The sequence below is a fragment of the Poromitra crassiceps genome, assembly GCF_964638095.1.
Source record: "Poromitra crassiceps genome assembly, chromosome: 9".
In the NCBI taxonomy this organism is placed as follows: Eukaryota; Metazoa; Chordata; class Actinopteri; order Beryciformes; family Melamphaidae; genus Poromitra; species Poromitra crassiceps.
This window is the reverse complement of record NC_139630.1, coordinates 37,948,875-37,964,372: the sequence shown is the minus strand read 5'-3', so window position 1 is coordinate 37,964,372 and position 15,498 is coordinate 37,948,875. Positions and strand designations below refer to the sequence as shown.

At 42.3% G+C, this 15,498-nt stretch overlaps 1 protein-coding gene across 1 annotated transcript; it reads left to right on the top strand.

Moving 5' to 3' along the window:
* Positions 1 to 11,218: 11,218 nt before the first annotated feature.
* sf3b6 (splicing factor 3b, subunit 6) lies at positions 11,219 to 14,217 on the top strand. Its single transcript, XM_083642821.1, has 4 exons — positions 11,219 to 11,326; positions 11,863 to 11,981; positions 13,029 to 13,167; positions 13,541 to 14,217. The coding sequence occupies exons 1-4, from the start codon at positions 11,297 to 11,299 to the stop codon at positions 13,628 to 13,630; spliced, it is 378 nt and encodes a 125-aa protein (XP_083498947.1). The 5' UTR covers positions 11,219 to 11,296; the 3' UTR covers positions 13,631 to 14,217.
* Positions 14,218 to 15,498: the final 1,281 nt, after the last annotated feature.

Genomic DNA, 15,498 nt, shown 5'->3' with positions numbered 1-15,498 from the left:
TATACTGATAGATTTCCATTATCTTCAGGGTGCACATAACAGTGTTTCCCATTCATTGATACATTTATGGCGCACTGCCAAAACAGGATTTTGACCGCTGATGTTGACAGAGTTTTTGTTGACAGATTTTTTTCTCTCTCGCACAAGCCTCGGCTGCCGGCTTTTCGTTTCAACTCAAGTCATCGTCACTTTAAGGCCATGTCCACACGGAGACGAGTTTAGGTGTATGTATCCGCTAAGGTTTTTTCTCGTATGGACGTTTCGTCCAGATGGAACCAGCGTTCTGGGAGTATACGTTCTGGGAGAATACGCACATTTTTTAAACCGGGTCCCATAGTGAACAAATCTGAAGACGCCACCCTTGCATTTCCGTGTTTACAACCCATACGCATCTTTCCTGAACCGATGACGCCATAGCCCCACCTCTCTCCGCCAGCAACAGCTACTTGAGCCTCTCCACAGCTGCCTCTTCCCATGCACCCCTCCCCTCATCGGATATTTCACAGAAAAGTTTTTACAATAACACAAACAAAATCAGGCTAAACGTGTTAGAAATAATATTTATTTTTAATACAACATGCAATTCTGGAAATTTTAGTTTAAAATTTACACATTTTTCTTACAGGGGTCATGGCCCCCCGAACCCGCCAAGAGGGTCCAAGCAAGGTCTACACACCACAATCTCTGCAAATAATGTGGGAAACATAGTTATTAGTATTTTCTTTGTTCTTAAAAATATATATTGCCTGTTTGTGTTTTGCAATATGGATATTGTTTTATTTATAATTAAATTGAGCCTTTATAAGAATGTGTATTTGTATTATTTCAATTGTCACACTCATGGATACACATTTGAGGTTTGTTTATTAATTGGGAAAAGGACCACTGGAACAAACGCCGCGAACATGAGCCGGCTACTTTTTCAATCTGACTGGCTACTCAAAAGTTTGGGGAACTCTCTGTGCATGGAGTAGTTGCATCACTCGTGGGCCAGGCAGTCAAAGCAAGCATGAGGCGGACTTGTTTAGATTCCCTTTGAAGCAGACTGACGCTTCTCGCTGTGATGTGTGATTTCCTGGTTGCGGACAGTTTGCGGACTTTCCGAGTAGACGCGGCCGCCTCCCCCACGTGCATTTCAATGAATCACGATGCATTTAATCGATCACGTGTCTTGAAAACATCTAACCGTTCTACTCTGCCTAGGAACTATTTTCTTTTGACCGAACTACACCTGCTAGCTGCTAGCTAGTTCCTACATGAGATTGCATAGGAGCAGCTAGGGCAGGAGCAGCTAGTGGGAGTAGTTTGGTCAAAAGATTTATTTTTACCTTTATTTAACCAGGTTAGTCTCATTGAGATTAAAAACCTCTTTTGCAAGAGAGACTTGGCCAAGAGGCGGCACAGGGTTACAGACATACAGTTACATAACATATCACCACAACATTTGCATATAAGCAACTGAACTAACAACCAAAGATTAAAAGAAAGGAAGAAAGCACAACATATATCACATTGATCGACATGATTCAATCTACTCTAATCATGACACATAAGCCGTTTTCCCACATGCGTACCGGAAAATTACCTGTAAGTCAATATCGGACATTTCCCTTCACACTTCGGCTCGCGCATGTGGGAATCTATCAGTGGATTTTCCTGTATGTTGGGGGGGAGGGGGGAGCTTATTTGGGGGGTCGGCAAAACTCGAAATAAGTCCGCTTGTCAGTTGTCACACAATAAATCACACTCGTTTGACTTAAGAGCAGCGTCAAGCCGCCAGCGTAATCAACACAGCCGATTTACCCCCTCCCCTCTCTGCTCGAGAGCAGCAGCCACGGACAGACACAGCGAGAAAGGCTTGCAAGCTGCTCAACGCTTGTATGTATGTAGAGAAAGCAAATGCACAAGCGAAATGTGGAAGTAGTTTGCTTTGATGTGCGCGAATGATTAGATCAGCAAGCTGACATACTGCTCTTATTAGGCTATCACAAGATCATTTCGCCAATTTGCTTTAATGTGCGCGAATGATTAGATTATGCCCGCTGGAACATTAAGCAACGTGTGTAGGCTACTCCTCGCCCATGATTGAAGGACCGCTGTCGCAGAAAATGACTGGAACCGTTTTCACTTGCGTCCCCTTAAGAGCATACCGCTCTTCTGACTGGATCGAAACTGGTGAAATGTCGGGGACGACGGGGTCGCGCTTATACCGGCACGTCGCCTTTCTCACATGCAGGCATTAGACCACGTTCCGGTCATTTTGCGGTACAAAGCGCATGTGGGAAAAGGGCTTTACAGACCTGCATTTCGTTTGCCTCCATGACTTTTAACATCACTTTAAAAGTGTCTAATGAGACAAGCTCCTGTAGATTCAGTGTTTCTTGAAGCTCATTCCAGGCCAGAGGGGCAGACAAATGGAAGGCCTTTTTGCCAAACTCAGTCCGAGCCTTTGGTACGGTCAGCAGGACTCTATTTTGAGAACGTAACTGATATAAGTGTGGTTTTCCTGCAGGGTGATTAGCGAGCAAATATAAAGGTGGGAGCTGTCCCAGAATGGCCTTATAAATGAAGAGGAACCAGTGACTCAACCTGCGCAAGGTTAAGGAGGGCCATTCTATATATATATATATAAAATAGTTCCTACTATGGATGTCAACAGTTACATTTTCTAAACGTGTACACGGGACCTTCTGGCGTGTAACCGGATGTTTTTTTGACCCGATAAAGTTATCATCTGTAGCTTACACAGGCAGCAGATTGTTGTGTGTGCGCAGGGCCCAAAATTAGAGCCCGCCACCCGCGGGCAGATTTTAAGTTTGGCGAGTGACATTGAAAGTAAGTCCGCCACGTGGCGGGTAACAAAATAGCCGTGTAAAATAATTAAAACTGTGTTTTGGTCTTACGACAGTCGCCTTTATTGCAGGCAGCCCCCAATCTCTCCTTGCGCATCATCTCCGGCCTCATTTTTGGCTTGTTTTGGCCGACGTCACATCCGCTACTCTTCTGTCCTGACTGGCCGTGGCCATCTGCATTCTGCAGCACCTGCTTGCACTGCAGGGAGCTAACGTTACGCCGGTCCGCCTTCTAACGTTAGCTTAATATAACGTTAAATGGGTTACAATGTGGAACCATATCGAGGGAGTAAGCCGGCCGCTAAAAAGAAAACCCACCGCGGCTTTCTCCGACGAAAAGGATGAAGCGGCCGCGAGAGCGGGACCACCTAACAAAAGAAAGTTTTGAGAGGAGTGGAAGTTTGGCGATAGCGGTGTTTCAAGAGACTGGCTACAGTATGATGCTGGGGCTGTAGTGATGAGTTGTTCAGTGTGCCGCAAGTATGCCAAAAAGAAAAATAGAAATAACACGTTTGTCATCGGTAGTAAATCAATGAAGCTGGAAGCCGTTCGTGACCATGAACAGAGCCAGTGTCACATTGGCTGCAAAGAGGAGAAGTAGAGAGAGGGTGAGGAGTTATGTTTACAAAACCTTCAAATTTACTTCTGTTCTGTTAAATCCTACAAAGAGGGTAGAGAGTGAGGAGTCTGATGATGTTTAACATTAGGTTACAATTTAAGCTCAAGATTGACTTGACATGTATTGATAAGATTGACTTGACATGTATTGATTAATCAATCATCAATCAATATATTAAAATAATTTGCTTCAAATTTTACTCTGGGCTCTTATTTAAGTGTGTATTCTTCAACGTAATACCATATCTACTTGAAATGTACTGAAAAAAATGTAAATAAATATATGTGACACAAAAATGCGTTTTTATTTAACACGTTCACTGCCAATGACGAGTTGAGTCGTCAAAAAAAATCCAACGGTTGACTGCCAATGACAAGTTGAGTCGTAAAAAAAAAAAAAAAAAAGTTTTTGACGGTGGGACGTGGATTAACGCCCCCCACGTCTCCTATAAAAATATTGGAGCCACCGAACGTGTACAACCCATTCCACCGACCCACTAAGTGGCGACAGTGCTCTCCAGACTAGAAGAAGCAGAGCCAAAACTGCAGGGGAACGCGCGAGGAAACCATTCTCTCATACTGTAAAATGGATTGGCGAAAACGCTTTCGGTTTCGCGCATTATCGCGCTGGGAGCTGGCGGATTGCAAATTTGCATAATAGATTATGGGTGAAACACACTTTGAAACACCAGCAGAAAGTGCAGAATCGCACACAGCTTCATTCCAGCTGAGCTCAACCGAAAACCCAGAAACGAACGAGCCTCATTCTCATACTGTAGGCGAAAACGCTATCACGCTGGTGCACACGGGCGCACAACGGTGGGGGGTTCCAAAAATAGACTGGGTGGAAAACACACTTTGAAACACGCAGCATAAAACCTAGAATCGCACAAAGCTTCATCAAAGCTCTCAAACCCAAGAAACGAGTGAGCCCCATCCACACTAGCCGACGAGGGGGCCGCCAGGGAGGGAGGCTGCTCAAACTCGCAGCAGCAGCAGAAAACTTGCTTGTGACAAACGCTGCTGAAAGCCACCAGAGACACGCCCACGGAGGGAGGAGTTTGAAGGAGAGGGCGTTCAGAACTATATTGTTTAGATGTCTGATCTCTCACTGATGCCAAAAATAAATGGTTAAAGTGACTGTTCTGCCTGTTTGATTGAATTTCACAAAACTGCGATTATCTCAGCTTTCAGTCTCAGACGCTGAAACCATGCTGTACTCAACGGCTAATATCTACATAACTACTAACTCTACAAACTAACTCTTTTAGACAGAGAAAGCACACATTCTATTAGTACTTTTGTGAACTTTGTGTTCACAAAGTCCAAGCAGAAAATAATCCTCGGCTCTTGTAAAATGAGCCAGAATCCTCAAAAAAAACCTCTGGCAGAAGCTACCTACAGTAAAAAAAAAACGGCTGGCAGTGAATGTGTTAATAAATATGCTTGGCGGGTAGATTTTTTCCATCTACCCGCCACTGGCCGGTGGGTCAAAAAGTTAATTTCGGGCCCTGTGTGTGCGCCACGTCAGTGGCACTGGCCCTTTAAGAGTGTTACGACAGTGCTGTAAGTGGGGGTGAACCTAGCCTGAAAGTTTGGTCGTTGTCATCTTGAGCCTGCTAGACACGTAGCAGCATGAGAGTTTAGCCTGTACGGCTCACAGCCGTTGTTAATAAAAGACGAGGATGATGGGACTGACGTTCTAACCGCCAGGACGCAGACTGAAAATAACGTTAGCAGCGGTAGCTAGCTTGATAGCTAACAGATAACACGTACGGTGATCAAAAGCACAACACTCACCATTAAGTGTCTAGCCAATCTGCTCCCACAATTGAGCCTTTCTGTCTCTGTTGTGATAGTTTCTCCATTATTAGTTGCCTGAAAACGAGCCCCCGCACCAGCGCCTTTCTGAAGCCACTGCTGAGTTTATTTTCAATCTCCTTCCTCGCTGGGATCACCACACACCAGACAGGAATACGCTTAGTGGACACACACACAGTTTATTGTTGATGAGAAATGAATGATTGCGAGTCCAGAACACAGTAAAATCATTGTCAAAACTTTATTTAAAAGGACACAAAAAGACGTGTAAACTGTTAATGATTTTTCTAAACGGATATGATTTAATATCCGTGTACCCGTGTACACGGTGACATCCCTAGTTCCTACATGAAACTGCTCACAACAAAGTCTATGCATTATCTTGAGTAACCGGGTCATGATTTCTTGAAAGACACAATGCTGTTTTTTCAAATTATTTTTTTTGCGCTTCGAGCACAACACGCCGAGTGCCATCCAGTTCCATTGTATTGGAGAGAAGGCAGCCACATCTACGGGCAATATCTCCAAAACTCAGGCAACTAACACAAAATGATATAGATGGATAAATAGTACTGCAGGTGAGAGGAAAAATATGAATTTTGGATTTTAGTGTGAGCTGTCCCTTTAACTTAAATCGGGATCTTAAACTCAGGAATCTAACATAAATAAATACAGAACAGTCTTAATCTCCCACAGTACATGTCATATCAATCCAACATACATAATACATTTTTAAATGTGAAAAGTCCCTTATCCAACTCACATTGGCTTCCTCTTTGTTCCTTGGAAATGTTTGGAGGGAAATCAGGAGAGTCAGGCCTGAAGGGCGGAGTTATATATTTTGTGTGTGTGGGCGTGCTCTAGTCAGGAGTGACAGTTGCAGGTGGGGTGGAGACTTGTGATTTAACAATAATTGTTAATCTGGACATATTTTATTATGTAAATTGTCAATTATGTAAAGTTGCTGAATGAACTTCATGTAATTTTGCTTGATAGCCTACACATTTGGAACCCTCCAAAAGGTTCTATAGCCTATAAGACACACCACAACAAATAATAAGTGTGCAGAACCTTTTTCTTTTGTTTTTATAAAGTTGGATACAGTTTAGATCCTGAGACTTCCTTAAACATATTAATATTGGCAAACCTGTACACAAATTCCACGTACATTTTGCACTTGTTTAAACACCTACCTGGATTGATTTGTCTTCTGGTCTTCTTGGGAGGCAAGTCTCTGTCACTCTGTAAGCAAAATGGAGAGATTTTGATTAACGTTGCAATCAAACAATCAATCAATCTGGATGACGGAAAATAGTGCGAAAATGGGGCCTGACTACCAGCGAAGGATAGCTTTTCTACAAGTTAACGTTAGGCCAAGAAAGACACGGTTCGTCTCGTTCTCTCTCTCGTTGTACTAATTACGAACACAAATGTACGTTTCAGCGCAAGATATTCCGAAAAGACAGCGTTTACATCACGATTTGTGACGGTATTGATGTGGGTTTTTGTCAGGTGCAATCGTTAGCTAACAACACAACAGGTTTCCTCCACACTCGGTCCAAGTCAAAGCGTTGCGCCGGGTGGCAGCAACAGATGCCAACTGGGGGGAAATTATGTGTTTATCTTAACGTGAATTAATAAATTGTTTACCGTTACATAAATTACATAACAGACAGCACCTCGCCCGTGTTATTGCCGTGAATCTTGTGTAGTCTTCTTATGGTGGATGGTGGTGCATGGTCAGCTCGGCCCGATAATGGCGGCCGCGGTGTCAACTCGAAATGAAACGTGGGCGCGAGCGAGTCCGCCAAAATGTTACACATCTACTTAAAATCCAGACGCATTTTGTTCTGTACTAGACTGATTAATCAAAATGAATCGTTTGATTTACTTACCGTCCGAAAATATGTGTAGTATCGGCAAACCACTGCAAAATGATGTTACCGGTGGTTATCAAAGTCTTTGAAGCGCACGAGCTGTGTGTGTTGAACGCAATGGTTGAAGGTGACGCTGCTGTTGGGTCTTGACCCTCACTGGTGACCCTGGTGGCGGTATGCAATTCTCGCCGCGGATGCACAATTCGTCATAACACCGGAAATGTGGCCTCTCTTTTCCAACCTGTCAGAAAGTTTCACAGTTTGCAAAAGTAGGTGAAATGTTTCGTCCACAAATCAAAGGCAATTAGGCAAAGCAATAAATAAATATATTGTTTTGATTTGATAGAATTGTTTTTCCCATGGAAGATTTGGCACTGGCAGAGTATGACTGGTGGACTTGTCTTGAAGGGGGAATACAATTTTAGTAGGCTACAGTTAAGCCTGATACTGGACAGTCTATGGTCTGTAACATCCAGTCTGTTTTGGTGAAGGAGTCCTTTCACACTGCAGCGAATGGAGACTACTGTTAAGACTGTATCTGTCCTCTTGATTTTTAGATGCCAACATGGTGTGTCAAAATAATAAATTGGTGTAAAATATTCCAAATCCCACGTTGTATTTACATAACAAAAAAGAAATTCCATGTAAACCAAGTAAGAAATCAAATGTTGCAGAGGACACAAGTTGAGGCAATTATCAAAATATATTAGTTACCCCCCCCCCTCTCTCTCTCTCTCTCTCTCACACACACACACACACACACACACACACACACACACACACACACACACACACACACACACACACACACACACACACACACACACACACACACACAATGCAATACTATTGTAAATATTTTTGTTTTTGTTTCCACTATGCATAGACACAAACTGGCTTTTTGATGCAGATCCACCCTTATACCATGCTGCATGCATCAAAAATAGTGATCACCTCATAATAAGTCCTATGATAAATCTGATACATAGAAAACAGCATGCATACAGTACAATGAGTGAGTGAGTGTGAACAGATCAGTGTTATTATCTATAAACTTGCAGGCAAACAGGTGATAAGAGGATACATGTCTACAAACGTTTGTATAAACAGGAGATTAGACACAGATCAGAAGAATTAGTTGAGGTGGGGGGGGGGGGTCGTATCTGATAGGAAGTCACTCTTTAAATAAATGAATGCCCAGTGTGTTGCTCAAGTCAACAACTCTCTTATTTTGCGCCGTGACCGCCAAGTGTTAACAGGAGCCGGAAGAATTTGGCCCACTGTAAGGTCTGAACATAAGGTGAATAGGTTTTAAGAAATGGTTAAGGGGTTATGAGGAAAGTGTTGCCTCAGGAATTATGTCACCCGTGCCTTCCTCTACATAAGACAGAAAAAACATTTCTGCTTGCACTACAAGTTTGGAAAAATATCACTCGTAGCTATGATTAATCACCTTGTGGCTATGGTTAATCACCTGTTGAGTCCAAATGTATAGACAGCATGAGCATGGGCATAATACATAATACTACGAGAATATTTTGTGCAGTTAAAGTTGATTTTGAATCCAACATGGCCCCTGTAATCACAGTTGAACAACAGCCTACACAAGTTGCCTTTTTAAGGATATCCTATCATGTGCATAACCACCAACTCTTTGACAGAAGTAGGTGCTATCATTGGTCATCTGTATACTGACACGCTCACTGTTCTGCCTTTTAATTATTGTCCCCAGTTCCTTTTTTTAGTCGATATATTATGCACATTTAAAACCACACATGCCGGTTATGATTAGCCTGGGTAAGCCCAGCCTCCACGTGACCTCTATCTATGTGCTATCAGTCACAAGACTGACTGATAGCACATAGATAGGTCACGTGGAGGCTGGGTTTACCCAGGCTAGGTTATGATGCAAAGGCCCTAATAAAGATATTAGTAAAAACTGCTCTCAGCCATAGAAATAACAAGGGACACAAGGGGACAGGGGTTAAAATACAGAGGAAATTGAAGAAATAACAAGCATAGGTTGTAGCAAGTATGATAAGAAGACAAGCACTGAAATATTGTACTCATATTTTACTTAAAAGTCTTAAAGCAGCTACGAGCAACTTTTTCGATTGTTATTAAACAGTATAAATTTAATATCAATGCATCACATCTTACCTCTAATAGTCGACGAGACCAAAGCCGTGTGTATCTGAGATTGCTCCCTTAGGTGATTATTAAGTCTATAGTCTGTCTAAACTCGCGCCAACAGGGGGCTCTCTAGAGCGACCGGACCGGGTAACCCGGAAGTGAAACGCGGAAGTGAAACCAGGAAGTGAAACGCAGCTGCCTTCCCACGCCGTTTGCGCTGCCTAGCAACATAACATAAACAATGTGAACGCCACGCATACTCGCGGGAACATCTCTCGTTATATTCTAACAGGTTTTTTGGAAGTTATTTTGTGGTTATGGCCGAAGTGGCTGCTGCAAACCGTTTCATTTCACTTCCTGATCTGCCCTGGCTACAGACACACTAACACTGGCCGATTCACTCGGGGTTCAAGCGAGACTACTCTGCGTTGGTCCGCGGAGACTATTAGAGGTAAGATGTGATGCATTGATATTAAATTTATACTGTTTAATAACAATCGAAAAAGTTGCTCGTAGCTGCTTTAACAGCTCTACAGCAGAAACAACAAAAACAGTAACTATACTAGTTAGTAGGTCTACTCATACTGTATGGTATGCTTATCGGTTCACTATGAATGAGTGGAATGAGTTCAAGTTCTTAACATTTTGTGTTGTGTTTTTGTGAACATTAGGGAAGTGATATTCCTCAGTCAGCAGGTACCTAAACCCCAGTCTATATCTGCTGATCTTGTGGCAGGTGGGTGGGGGAAGTAAAACCAGAGGAGGTGGTGGTGTGGTCAGATTCAGCTGCAGCCTCTGTTGCTCTAAAGAAAGAGAAATCTAAAGTCAGGCCTGATAGTAAAATACTAGCAGTGCTGGTAGGGTTTCTTCATGTACCAGCTCATATCCAGATGAAGGAGTGATACGTGCTAGTGACATTTAGCCTGGGTGAACCCACCCTTCAACGTGACGTCACAGACCATATCTGATAGTAGCCTACATGGAGGTCACGTGGAAGCTGGGTTTACCCATACAGTAGCCTAAATAAGCATGAGATAATGCAAACTTGGGGAAAGTGTGCTGGTTTTGGGTGGGAAACATCCAGATGGAATGTGTAAGGCAGAGAACGGTGAAACATGCCTGACCACGGTTGGAGTAACAGTGTAGGCTACACATTGAAAAAATATTGACTGGGGAATAACAGAGGATGGTCTTGATCTACCTCCACAGCACTAGTGTGTATACCTGCAGGTACAAGTGGTTCTCAACCTTTTTCATATCAAAGAGTCTGGACCCCCTACTCCATGGACCCACATTTGATGAGACTATCTCTTGGACCCAAATCTGGGAATATTTCTTATAGATATGGTTTTGTCAAGAATTCTATGATGAGCCTGCCTAACAGTGAATGACCAAAATAGTAATTATTTTACATTCTCTTAGCCTGGCTCCAGACCTCCGAAGTCCCACCCACTCCACAGTTGTGGAGTTGGCTGTTCTTGAAGATGGAAATAAGTTTACGAGTTGACAATTAGTCTGAATATCAGGCTAACATTCTCTAACTATTATTAATGAAATAATGGTGAAGTTTATCAGTTCATCAATTTGCCGTGAACCTCCTGGAACCTCAAGGCCCCCTGTTGTGTCCCTGCATAGGGTCCCTGGACCCCACATTAGAGCTACTGAGTTAGAGAATGAGCCGAGGTCGACAGTCAACCTGCAGGGGGCAGCAACACGCCGTATATGGTCAAAACAGAGGAAGATCTCTCTATTCACTATTTTTTTATACATGTTATTTATTATTGCAAACAAGCACACATACAACACACATACGAACACATTACATTGTGTTTATGTATAAATAATAATATACCTGAGCTCTCGAGAAGCGGAAGTACGTCACCAGCCTGCGACGTGCGTTGTTTTGCGTGCGTCACTAGCTGCCATTTTGACGTGAGGCGCTGTGGAAAGCTCTTTATTGTTCAGTGTCCTGACCTTACATTCTAATATCTCATCATGGCTATGCAAGCTGCGAAACGCGCTAATGTAAGTACATACAAGACAAGTCGTCTGTTCTTCAGAAACGGTGATCAAACGGACAAATATGTTTCGCGATGGAAATCATTTTCATGTCAGCTTGGTTAGGCTAGCTGGGAAGCTAACGTGCTAACGTTAGCTTGAAGGCTAACGAACTGAAAACATCACTAACGAAATTAAAACTCGATACATACTTAAAACACTTAAAGCAGTTAAAACTAAAACTGACCAGACTGGAATCTGTTTGTATAAGCGTCTTGAGCATTATAATGTTGCCATTTTATTTGGATGCAGGTCGTAGGATCTCAACATTTATTTGACGTTAACGTTAGGCCAGTAACTTTACTGCAAATCTCATCTGTTAAACCCAGAAATGCATCTGGTTCCGTGTTTTGAATGGCGATTTCTGGTTCAGGGTTCAGACTTTAACGTTATAAAACGAATATTCCACTGCATCTGGAAACGTAAACAAATGTGGAAATGGAAATATTGTGTTAAGGTAATCCACTGCATCTAACTCATCTGTGTTTTCCTGTCTGCTGCAGATACGATTACCTCCCGAGGTCAACAGAATCCTGTACATTAGGAACCTTCCTTACAAGATCACAGCTGAGGAAATGTATGACATCTTTGGGAAATATGGACCAATACGTCAAATCAGAACGTAAGTACTTGTTGATTGCAGGAGTGTTCATAGACAGACCTAGCCCCATAACGTGACGCTGCTACTGTACTCCGATATTCTCGTACAGCAGTCAGCCTCACACAGCGTTCTAATCCTCAATTGGTGGAAAACGCTGTTAAAAAAGCTCTCCTACCCGTATCCGACCTCCGATTGCAGATCCGAAGATATTGAGGACAGGAGAAGCTTCCTAGTGCCGACAGGAACCTTGGGAGTTTGAGTATTTCATGACATGTTTTGCTTCCCAGGTGCACTGGATTTGCGTTGATCACTGACAGCCGCCGTCTCTGTGTGACTGCATGTGTTGTTTGCTCGCTGCGTGCAAGCGGTGCACCATGATAGTGAGATCAAACACACCCTGCTGTAAATTCAGCGCAGGCTGTGGAAAGACAGCTTCTAAACGGTTGTTTCACGCAGCAGTATCATTTTTAACCGCCCCGGCTAAATTACTGGCTTCACTAGGGTTACTATCATATCTTCGGATCTGCAATCGGAGGTCGGATATGGGTAGGAGGGCTTTTTTAACAGCGTTTTCCACCAATTGAAAATTAGAACGCTGTGTGACGCTGAGTCGCTGACTTGTGTACGAGAATATCGGAGTACAGTAGCAGCGTCACGTTATGGGGCTAAGACAGACCCTGCTATTTATGAGGCTACAAAGATTTTTCTATACCGTTGTGACGCTTGACCTGAGACTATAATAATACACGTGACACTTTTCAGCCTAGATTGAAATTTAAGCACATTTTGTCATGCAATAGCCTATGTCTATTTTTAGATGAATTATTTAGTCTGGTAGGTTGTTCAGCACTGAAATCAGGTACAATTTTCCTTAGGAAAAGTAGACTGTTTTGGATGGAATTTGTATTGGATGGTTAGGAAAAGCCACTGAAAGATCCATCCAGATTATAGCATAGTATATATTAATTGAGTAATAATAATTAATCAACAGAACTAGTCAGATAATATGAATGCTGCCTGGAAAAGGTTTTGCTATAATTATTATAATTTATCTTTCCTTTTTCTCAGAGGGAACACACCAGAATCAAGAGGGACAGCCTATGTGGTGTACGAGGACATCTTTGATGCCAAGAATGCCTGTGACCACCTGTCTGGCTTCAATGTCTGCAACCGTTACCTGGTCGTCCTCTACTACAATGCCAACAGAGTATGTATGACTGTAACAGCATCTGTAGGCACAGTCAGGTCAAAGGGCAATCATCAGGTTGCCACGCCTTGTGGAAACACTCTGCATTTAAATGTAAAAAAAAAAATGCCTCGAGAAATTGAAATTTACCGTTCGAGTCACTAGAGATACGTCTTTAGAAGCTATCTCTTAACACTTTGACTGGAGATCTTATGGAAAATGTAATTTAAAATACAGAGTGCAGCACCGTATCACAGATAAATCATATACGGTAGTTCCTGTATTTAGTTGGCTGGTGATGCACTTAGATTAAGTTTATAGCCTGGAAGATGTCAATCTGTAGATGGGGGAGCTGATCTAATTCTTTTTCTCTCTTTTACTTAATCCTCGGCAGGCTTTCCAGAAAATGGACACAAAGAAGAAAGAAGAACAGTTGAAGCTTCTAAAAGAGAAATACGGCATCAACACAGACCCTCCGAAGTAGCCGCCTGAAAAACACCTGTGTTCCCCTCTCCTCTCCCTGTCCAGAATGTTCGTTTTTCCAATCAAATCTTGTCTATAGTTATGCCAGTGATGTTTACGATTTTGTCAGACAAATTTTCAGTTTGACCCATTTTTTATGTATTATTTCCATCAGTCATTGTGTGACAATTTTGGATAGATTTGCTGCATGTGCCTGCTGCAAGTCAAAATTTACCTACCGACTTTAGAATATGCCTTCAAAATGGTGTTTGCTTACCTGTCAAAGGGGTTGACAGATCAGACAGAATACTTCTTCATCTTTAATGTGGGTTGGCAACCAGCGTTCCAGACAGACTTGCCAACAGCAACCAAGTTTTACCAATATTTGGTTGGTTGGTTGTAGTTTGCCGCCATGGTTGACATACTATAACATCTGGTATAGATCATTGTTTCACAGTAGCTTTGTTTGTCTTGTTTGAATTTGTCACTTCCCCCATACTCTATAATCTTTTAATTTAAAGCCAACCATGGTCTGCAATGAGTGGTATGAAACTATTATTTGAGTTTGTAAAGTTGATCTTCCCTGTAAAATAAAGGTTCCTTTTATAAGCTTTTTGTGCTATCTGGTGAATGTACTGAAATGGAAATGCTGCCCTCCATGTGAACCCCTTTAGATCAATAGACAGTAGACATTTTCCCCATTTGTGCAGGGCAGTGGGTCACTATATTCTTATTTTGCCTGAAGCTTACAATTACATGTTATGTTGTGATACAGTCCCTGGGGTTTCATCTGATGCTGTGTGTGTTTTCATGGTAGTTCTTGTGTGAGAGCGTCAGCCTCTTCATGAACCCTATAATCGAGTCCACCGGTTTGGTGCCACGGGTTATGAGTAAACGGCTAGCTGTGTCAAGCTCACTTCCCCTGCAGCATTTCTCTGTATATAGTGGACATGATGGGCTGAATTGTCACCAGGAAGTCACTAGCCTTGGAATGATCTGAAATACAACTTCATAATACACAATCTACAAACTTTCCAATGAAATTCTTTCCAGCAGTGACATCTGGTGGTAGAACAGAGTACAGCATTCTCCTAAAACGTTTACTTCCAGATTAGTTACCAGACCAGACAGCAGCCCATAGAGTTCCTTTTATTAGATTAAATCACAACACGGAGTAGTGCAGCCATGTCATCGGGGACACAATACATGCTACAAAAGAATCCTTGTACACGGTTGCCAATGCTTACATTTGGTATCTTGATCATAATAGCAATAATAATAAGAGTTGTAATTAGAAACATTTCCTGGCCACAGATGTTCATGTAAAGAAGTTCAGATTACAAACCCACTGGGAGTAGCCTCACTGTTGTTAGATGTAAATGGACTGGTATGCTAATATTGGCTTTATTGCAGTGAGTGTGGTATATATGAAAATGATGACTCGTATAGCCTCGGTATGCAAACGGCTCATAAAACATTGGGCACAGTAGTTAAGTCAGGAGTATTCCTACAGGTAGGAAAGGGTCTGTGGCACTATAATTATCTTATTCACTATTTCCAGACACAACTGGGCTTACAGGCTATTTCCAAATCATTTCAGGAGGGTACCACTTGAAAGGAAACACTGAACTTCTCTACATTTTAGTATGCATCAGTATGTGTACAATATGTGAGAGAAGGGAGTAAAAAAGTACAAAAAGATTGACTGATCGGTAGTGTTTGATGTCTATCACAAAATGTTGCACTGGCCTTTATTCCTGCTCTTTTTTTTACGCTCAAAGAGTGTAAAAAAAGATCCCCTCTGAATTCAGCTTATTGATATGCAAGCTATACGCTCTATGGTATGCTCACTGGAAAACGTGAGTGTGACGTGACATAGGTTAAAACTAT

Coding starts and splice junctions, on each gene's coding strand:
- sf3b6 (XM_083642821.1), top strand. CDS start 11,297: ATGGCTATGCAAGCTGCGAAACGCGCTAAT. Junction 11,327..11,862: donor AAGCTGCGAAACGCGCTAAT/GTAAGTACATAC, acceptor TGTCTGCTGCAG/ATACGATTACCTCCCGAGGT. Junction 11,982..13,028: donor CCAATACGTCAAATCAGAAC/GTAAGTACTTGT, acceptor CCTTTTTCTCAG/AGGGAACACACCAGAATCAA.